This window comes from Nanorana parkeri, unplaced genomic scaffold (assembly GCF_000935625.1).
Source record: "Nanorana parkeri isolate BGI_ZX_2015 unplaced genomic scaffold, ASM93562v1 scaffold3440, whole genome shotgun sequence".
Taxonomy (NCBI): domain Eukaryota; kingdom Metazoa; phylum Chordata; class Amphibia; order Anura; family Dicroglossidae; genus Nanorana; species Nanorana parkeri.
The window spans coordinates 1,487-10,793 of NW_017309708.1; the positions used below are offsets into that span (position 1 = coordinate 1,487).

Here is a 9,307-nt window from a genome sequence, read left to right on the forward strand (position 1 = left end):
ATTGCGCCGCACATGTTGCATATCGCCGCGAACGTCGGAGTGAGAGCAATAAGTCTAGCGCCATCAATCACTGATAACACTAAACTGATGAGCGGTAAAAGCTTTTAAAGTGTCGCCTATGGCCAATTTTGGGTATGGTAGTTTTCTGCAATTTCGCGGGTGCGCGCAATTTTAAAGCTTGACATGTTTGGTGTCTATTTACCCGACGTGACCCCGACTTTTATATTTTACCAAAAAACTGGTTAATAATAAATGTTTCCTAACATAATGTAAAAAAAACTTTTTTTTTTCAAAATTTTCTGTAATTTTTCCTAATTATAATAAAAAATAAAAACCCCAGTGGTGATTAAATACCACCGAAATAACGCCCTATCTGTCCCCAAAAAATGGTATAAAATTCATTTCAGTACAGCGTTGCATGACGGAATAAACGTCAGTCAAAGTATCGCAGCGCTGAACACTGAAAAATGGCCTGGCCAGGAAGGGGGTCTAAACACCTGGTCTTGAAGTGGTTAATTCACAAAAAGGAAGTAAAAATCATCATCAGAAAAGCCATAAATATCAGCTGAGTGATCGGTCGGTTTGGGCACGTAGGTCATCAGACGGCATTGTGCCGAGATGGCTGAGCTCAGCGCCTTTTGGTAAACACTCTCCACCAATCAATGTCCTGCAAAGCAGATTTCTGAACACAATAGACTCCGAGTAGAAGTTGTGGAGCGTCATGGAGAAGCAGGAAGAATGCCGGTCTCTGTGGATAAATGTACTGAAACTGACCTATCATTAACATCAGCCAAATTTACCTAACGCTCACCACACACATCACAATCTGATTGTACAATCTCCTCTACATCCACCACCAACTATTCAGCACAAGGACACCTGACTGGGTACAGACTGATGGGATAGATCAGGGAGGTTCTCATATCACACTGTCTGGGCAAATCCAAAGTCATTGAGGTTAGACATGCGCACCAGCAAAACATTTGTTTAGTCTCGTTTCGTTTTCATTCGGATTTTCCGTTATTTCGCTTTTCAGGATTCGGGTCCGTTTCGGGATTAGGACGAAATTATTTAGCGGTAGTCTGTACGAATTTTCGTTTGTGGACGAAATTTGGTTGCAGCAAAGTGACATTAATAAAAATTACAACAATGTTTTTTGTTTTTTTTTACAGTCTGCAGAAGAGAAAAAAAAGCGTGAGGTCCCCCCCCCAATTGTTACCAGGCCCTTTAGGTCTGATAGGAATGTTATGAGGGACCCCCCCCCCCTCCAAGTTAAAACAAAAAGTGCATGGGGTTCCCCCCAAAATCCATACCAGGCCCTGGTTATATAGAGTCTTTGCCTACTATGCACTACACAAAAAAGTGTGTGGGGTTCCCCCTTAAAGTCCCTACCAGGCCCTTAAGGTCGGGTAGGAATTTTAAGGGGGAACCCCCCCCCCCCCCCCAAATGGGGGGAAAAAATATGGGGTCCCTCCTAACATTCCTACTAGACCCTTGATCCGAGCACTGGCCCAACAGGGCACGTGTCCTGGTAAGGCGCAGGGAGGGGGGCGCTCCATCACCCCCACTTTCCTGCCCTGCCGGGCCTATGCTCAGATCAAGGGTCTGGTAGGAATGTTAGGGGGTACCTTAAAATGTAGTTTTTTTAACTTGGGGGGGGGAGGGATCCGGTCCCTCCCAACATTCCTACCAGTATCAATTGGGGAGAACATCACGCTTTTTTTTTTCTCTTCTGTAGACTGTAAAAAAAAAGACATTTCATCCACAAACGGAAATTTGCACAAACTACCTCGGAAATTCGGATTCGTTTTCATTCGTCATTTGTTTTTCGGAAATTTGAATACATCCGAATATTGAAAATTTGTCAGTAAAAAACTTTTTACGAAAAGAATCGCACACGTCTAATAGAGATAAAGGGAGGAGAGAATGACGACATAACCTGACAATTGTTACAACCTCTGACCGTCTGTATACCGGACAGGAGAACAAACCGTGACATCACAGCACCGGCTACAACAAAGGAAGATCCATAGGTTACCAGCATGAAAGGGAAGCACTGGAGACACGAGGGTAAAGGGAAGGAGAGAATGAGCATGAAGGGGAAGCACTGGAGACACGAGGGTAAAGGGAAGGAGAGAATGAGCATGAAAGGGAAGCACTGGAGACATGAGGGTAAAGGGAAGGAGAGAATGAACATCAAAGGGAAGCACTGGAGACATGAGGGTAAAGGGAAGGAGAGAATGAACATCAAAGGGAAGCACAGGAGACACGAGGGTAAAGGGAAGGAGAGAATGAACATCAAAGGGAAGCACAGGAGACACGAGGGTAAAGGGAAGGGGGGGCTGAAGGCTGACTGACAGACTACACCTTACAAAGGGAGGATAGTGACACAGAGGGAGAATGACCCAGAGCAATACATTCCTGGCCCTCAGACCTCAGCTCACCCCTTTGTTGTGATGAAGTGAGGGTCCAGGTGGAGAGAGGCCCCTCCTCCGACTCTCAGGCCAGGATAGCAGCATGAGATCCGCTGCCCACCCCGCTCACTGTGGCCGGAACACTGGCGCTGTGGGTGTCTGATGGAGTGTTGGGCCTCCTTGGCTTTTCCTGGTAGCTCCTCCCCCTCCAGCCTGCGTTCTGTCACTTCAGGTCTGCGGTCCTACACTCCTGGTCCCTGACAAGTCCTAGTGGAAGCCCGGTCCCAGTGGTGATGTGACACTCAGGCACTTCGGGTCCGGCCTCACAATCCTCTGCCCGGCAGTCCCTTGGAGAGTGATGAGCATGCAGACAATGACCACGCAGCACTGCAATGCTCCGATCCTCCCTAGTCACAGGTCCTAATGCTGCTCCTAAAAGTCCCGCTACACATTTCAGACCGCCTGCCAGTAAATGAAGAGTTTCCTGGCTGACCTCAGGTATAGGCCCCAATGCTGTACACAGGGTGACGCCGACACATCAGGAATGAGAGGCGCAGGGGCCACAGATGGCATAGAAGAGGCAGCTGTAGTCAGGAATAGCTACAAATGTCTGAGCCGGTCCATCCATCAGGAGAAGTCACGCTGAAGTCAGTGATCCGTTCCGGGCTGTGAGCAGGTGAAAAGATCCAAAGGGAGACTAAAGATAATCCAGAGGTGAGTCCAGCTGGCAGTCCTGAGGTAACTGCTGACCCCGCCCACTGACAGCAGTGACTATAGAGGGGAAAGGTTACTCTCTCATTGGTCAGCTGTTTTCCCGCCAAAAGTCTGTCACCAATCCTGTGCTGAAGGTCTGTCCAGCAACTGAGGTAAATCTTCCTAGCAACCGCAGGCAGCTTGTCACCTGAAAGACAAAGCAGAAAGAACCAGCGAAGCCGCCCCAGGGAGACAGGTTCATAATAGTCACCACACACCTATTGGATATAATTAGATTTATGAACACATGTGTGATAGGGGCCACAATCCCATGGGGCCACTTTTCTTATTTTGCTTTCATGGCCCTAAAAGTCCTAACACACTACATGTAAGCAGTCACTTTACTTAGGGCAAGACAGCTACAATTGTGTTCTTTACATTTAGGCCCCATTCACACTAAGCGGATTGCCACACGATTTCCGCCGCGATATCGCGCATTTTTGCCGTGCCATATCGCCAGAAGTCGCCGGCCAATGATTTGCAATGGAGCTGTCTTAATGTACAACTCCATGTCGCCCGTCGCGGTCGCAAGTCACGACTGCAGGACCCTTTTTTCGGCGGATGTGGCGCGATTTTTCTATTTTTTAATGCAGCCCTGCGGTAAAGCTCGCGCTATCGTCGTCCCAAAAGTCGTGCTATCCCGGCCGCGCGGATCCGCTTAGTGTGAATGGGGCCTTACACAGGATGTGAATTAAAACAAGCGACTCCATTATTTGAAGACACTTTTATTACCTTCCCAACATAAAAGTAGCTGAAGGAAGGAATCGTTCTGTTTTTTTTATTTATCGGTGACGTGGGACCAGAGGTGCCCTCTTACCTGGGGTCCGGCGGAGATTGTAGGGTCCTTCTTGCGTGACGTGCGTGCGCATGTGGCACTGCCGTGGCTTCTTAGTCGCTTCGGGTGCTGATCATGTCCCTTCCACAGTCCCTGTACATTAACCCTTTATAGTGCTCCTTCCATAGTCACTGTACATTAACCCTTTATAGTGCTCCTTCCATAGTCACTGTACATTAACCCTTTATAGTGCTCCTTCCATAGTCACTGTACATTAACCCTTTATAGTGCTCCTTCCATAGTCACTGTACATTAACCCTTTATAGTGCTCCTTCCATAGTCACTGTACATTAACCCTTTATAGTGCTCCTTCCATAGTCACTGTACATTAACCCTTTATAGTGCTCCTTCCATAGTCACTGTACATTAACCCTTTATAGTGCTCCTTCCATAGTCACTGTACATTAACCCTTTATAGTGCTCCTTCCATAGTCACTGTACATTAACCCTTTATAGTGCTCCTTCCATAGTCACTGTACATTAACCCTTTATAGTGCTCCTTCCATAGTCACTGTACATTAACCCTTTATAGTGCTCCTTCCATAGTCACTGTACATTAACCCTTTATAGTGCTCCTTCCATAGTCACTGTACATTAACCCTTTATAGTGCTCCTTCCATAGTCACTGTACATTAACCCTTTATAGTGCTCCTTCCATAGTCACTGTACATTAACCCTTTATAGTGCTCCTTCCATAGTCACTGTACATTAACCCTTTATAGTGCTCCTTCCATAGTCACTGTACATTAACCCTTTATAGTGCTCCTTCCATAGTCACTGTACATTAACCCTTTATAGTGCTCCTTCCATAGTCACTGTACATTAACCCTTTATAGTGCTCCTTCCATAGTCACTGTACATTAACCCTTTATAGTGCTCCTTCCATAGTCACTGTACATTAACCCTTTATAGTGCTCCTTCCATAGTCACTGTACATTAACCCTTTATAGTGCTCCTTCCATAGTCACTGTACATTAACCCTTTATAGTGCTCCTTCCATAGTCACTGTACATTAACCCTTTATAGTGCTCCTTCCATAGTCACTGTACATTAACCCTTTATAGTGCCCCTTCCACAGTCACTGTACATTAACCCTTTATAGAGTCCCTTCCACAGTCACTGTACATTAACCCTTTATAGAGCCCCTTCCACAGTCACTGTACATTAACCCTTTATAGTGTCCCTTCCACAATCACTGTACATTAACCCTTTATAGTGCCCCTTTCATAGTCACTGTACATTAACCCTTTATAGTGTCCGTTTCACAGTCACTGTACATTAACCCTTTATAGTGCCCCTTCCATAGTCACTGTACATTAACCCTTTATAGTGCCCCTTCCACGATCACTGTACATTAACCCTTTATAGTGCTCCTTCCACAGCCACTGTACATTAACCCTTTATAGGGCCCCTTTCACAGTCACTGTACATTAACCCTTTATAGTGCCCCTTCCACAGTCACTGTACATTAACCCTTTATAGTGTCCCTTCCACAATCACTGTACATTAACCCTTTATAGTGCCCCTTCCATAGTCACTGTACATTAACCCTTTACAGTGTCCCTTCCACAATCACTGTTCATTAACCCTTTATAGTGTCCCTTCCACAATCACTGTTCATTAACCCTTTATAGTGTCCCTTCCACAATCACTGTACATTAACCCTTTATAGTGCCCCTTCCACAGTCACTGTACATTAACCCTTTATAGAGGCCCTTCCTCAGTCACTGTACATTAACCCTTTATAGTGCTCCTTCCACAGTCACTGCACATTAACCCTTCATAGGGCTCCTTCCAGAGGCACTGTACATTAACCCTTTATAGATTGCTTCACGACAAGTTTAGATCAGCACACTTAAGAATCTCTGGCTTACAAGAGGATCATGACATCGCTGCATTGCTTTCTAACTGATCTGTTTGTGTCAATGTGTCTTATGTTGGCTGTTTTCTTTTGCCTAGTGTATTACCTCCCATTAATGTCTAATGGACACAATAATTAAATCTAATTGTTTCTGTTATCAAGCTGCACATTTTGAAGAAATGAGGGTGGCACTCTGTTCAGAAAGACCCCATTTTGGGGATAACCAGACCTACCTACTGTCACATTCCCCACTCACTGACATCCCAACACCCCCTCACTGAACCATCAAAACAGATACATGCACCCCCCACTCATTGACACGCCAACACTGACCATTCAGCATTCATCAACAAATATACATTTCATTATCTCTGTGTTCCATCACCAACACTTCACATGTACAACAGAGAAAAAACTTTATTTGACATGAACATCTCCTTTCCTGACTCCTCCTCCCATCACCAGGACACATAAAGAGATGATAAAATAAAAACATGACAATGATACATTATATCAGTGATACATCCTATGGGGAACATTATATTGGGGACACATTGCAGGTCTATTCATCAGACATTATTAGAACAATATCATTATATTAGAGATCAATCACATGATTTCTTTCCCTGGTGAACCTCGGGATCATTTCTTCATATGTTTCCTCTCAGATTGTTACATCCATTTCCCTCTCTTTCTGGATATTTGTATCTCTATTATTCATTTCTATTTCTTCACACAATAAAATCATCAACACAACAAACTCATTGTAAATGTATTATTAATAAGGAATGAGAAGATAGATAGATAGATAGATAGATAGATAGATAGATAGATAGATAGATAGATAGATAGATAGGCCACACCCCTGCTCATTGACCAATAGGAACATGTTACTCATTGTTCCTCCAGTATTTAGACAGATATTTCACCCAATCGCAGTGATTGGTGATTGACACAGGGAGATATCTAACTTACATTTATTGTAGAAAAACCTATAGCCCCGCCCACTGCATCATCCAATTGGCTATATATTCCACCAATCCCAACTTGTGTGACATCACCAGACTCTCCGCAGAGTTCTCACAACTCACGATTCCCCCCACATATCTTTATACAACCTCCCCATACACATACCCCAGCATGGAGGGGCTCAGTGAAGGTGGTGGTGAAGGTGTGGAGGTGTTGGATCGGTGTCGGGTCACACAGATCATAAAAGGAGATCCGCCCTCCCTCATAATCCAGATATATCCTGACTCTCTTACTGGAGATATTGAGGGGTAAGAATATCCCATTACTGTCATGTATCACCCAATACCGATCATTACCCCTGTACAAACCCCAGGACTTGTTATTTCCTCCAATCACTGACTGATCTCCTCTCCTCTCTATACTGGGGTAACACATGCCAACTATCCAGCTATCTGACCCCCCGACATCCACTTCCCAGTAATGTTGCCCTGAGGAGAAACTCTGACTGCTCAACACCTGAGGATAATCCTGAAATCTCTCTGGTGTTTCAGGGCGATTCTGGTCTATATCTGACCTGGAGACAGTTTTCCTGTCATCTGATATCTGTAGATAATTACTAGCTGTGCTCACATCCAGTAATATGTCTTCAGCTCCCTGTATATAGAAGGATACATTTACCTCTGTTATTATATCAGATATACCTGTGTGTAATGTGTGTGAGATCTCAGCCACATCCAGACCCCCTCCATCATGGAGGAGTTTATCATGTCTCTCCCTGTCCTCATCATCTCCATCCTCGCTATCATCCTCAGATTCATCCTCAGTCTTATCCTCAGTCTTATCCTCAGTCTTATCCTCAGTATCATCCTCAGTATCATCCTCAGTATCATCCTCAGTCTTATCCTCAGTCTTATCCTCAGCCTTATCCTCAGTCTTATCCTCAGTCTTATACTTAGTCTTATACTCAGTTTCATCCTCAGTTAAATCATCAGCATCATCCTCAGTATCATCCTCAGTATCATCCTCAGTATCATCCTCAGTTTCATCCTCAGTTTCATCCTCGGTATCATCCTCAGTATCATCCTCAGTATCACACAAGTCACCTGTGTCTGATTCCTGTAAGACAGTCAGTGGATCCGTCAGGTTACACAGCTCCTCAATGTCACGCATCTTCCTGGACAGCTCATCCTTCTTTACTTCCAGCTCCCGGATCATATCTGACATGTAGAGGGAGACCAGCTCTGCCCTCCTAGAGATCTCACCCCGGACTCTCTTCTTCAGGTCTTCCAGACGTCTCCTGAGTTCTCTAAACAGGGCAGAGACTCTCTTTGTGTCACCGGCTGCTTTTTCTTCTACTTCCCTCCTGTGTTCCTGCAGACTCTGGACTCTTTCCTCCGTCCCCTCTCTCTGTTTCAGAAGTTTCTTCAGAACATTCATCAGTGTCTCCTTCTTCTTCTCAGAAGCCTCATCCAGTGACTCCATCTTATGGCCGATGTGACCTCCAATCACACAACAAGACATACAGATACAGATATCATCCTCAGTGCAGTAATACTCCAGGATCTTCTTATGGACGGAGCACTTCCTGCTCTCCATGGACAAGGTGGGGTCACATAAGATGTGTTCTGGAGACTTCTTGTGGACTCTCAGGTGTTTATCACACAGAGAAACCTCACAGTGCAGACAGGATCTAACAGCAGGTACAGGAGAGTCCACACAGTAGGTACAGAACACCACGGACTCCTCCTGATCTGGCTGAGCAGACAGGAAATTATCCACTATGTTACGCAGTTTTATGTTCCTCTGCAGTGCAGGCCGCTCCTCGGACTTCTCTCTGCATTCAGGACAGGAATAACCTCCAGACCCCTCCTGTGTATCCAGCACACGATCAATACAGTCCCGGCAGAAGTTGTGTCCACATTTCAGGTTTACAGGATCTGTATAAATGTTCAGACAGACGGAACATTCCAGCTCAGCTCTCAGATCAGCAGACGCCATCGCTGACAGCAGAAAAGTGAAAGTGAAAGTCTCTGACACGGGGAGAATACAGTTGAGTTGGTCACATTCTCCTACACAGGGCGAGGCCGAGCCGGATACGTAATATCAGACACGGAGATCAGAAGAGGGAGGTTTCATATAGTAGTAAAGATAAGAATCAGAGGCAGCTGAGGACTTTATGAGGCCTTACACTAAACTCAAACCTGAGGCCCCACTTACACCCATAATGAAAAATAATGCAAATGATAATTACAAATTAACTGTGATGATCAGTGATGGGAGAGTGAGGTGGATGTCCAGCGAAGGGGTCCATAGCTGGTGAAAGGATTTTTGCCTACATGGGCCCCCGGTGCCCTCAGGTGGTTGCCTATGGAGCCTTATGCTATCTCCAGCCCTTGTCAGGATACTGTGCGCAGGTGTCCCCACACCGCATGCAGGTACCCACACGGGAGAACCAAATGATTGACCACACCAGAC

At 45.4% G+C, this 9,307-nt stretch overlaps 1 protein-coding gene across 1 annotated transcript; it reads right to left on the bottom strand.

Moving 5' to 3' along the window:
* Positions 1 to 6,943: 6,943 nt before the first annotated feature.
* On the bottom strand, positions 6,944 to 8,845 carry LOC108803143 (E3 ubiquitin-protein ligase TRIM39-like). Its single transcript, XM_018574982.1, has 2 exons — positions 7,852 to 8,845; positions 6,944 to 7,599 (listed from the first exon to the last, which is right to left on the bottom strand). Exons 1-2 carry the CDS (start codon positions 8,828 to 8,830, stop codon positions 6,944 to 6,946), a joined length of 1,635 nt encoding a protein of 544 aa, XP_018430484.1. The 5' UTR covers positions 8,831 to 8,845.
* Between the last annotated feature and the right edge of the window lie 462 nt (positions 8,846 to 9,307).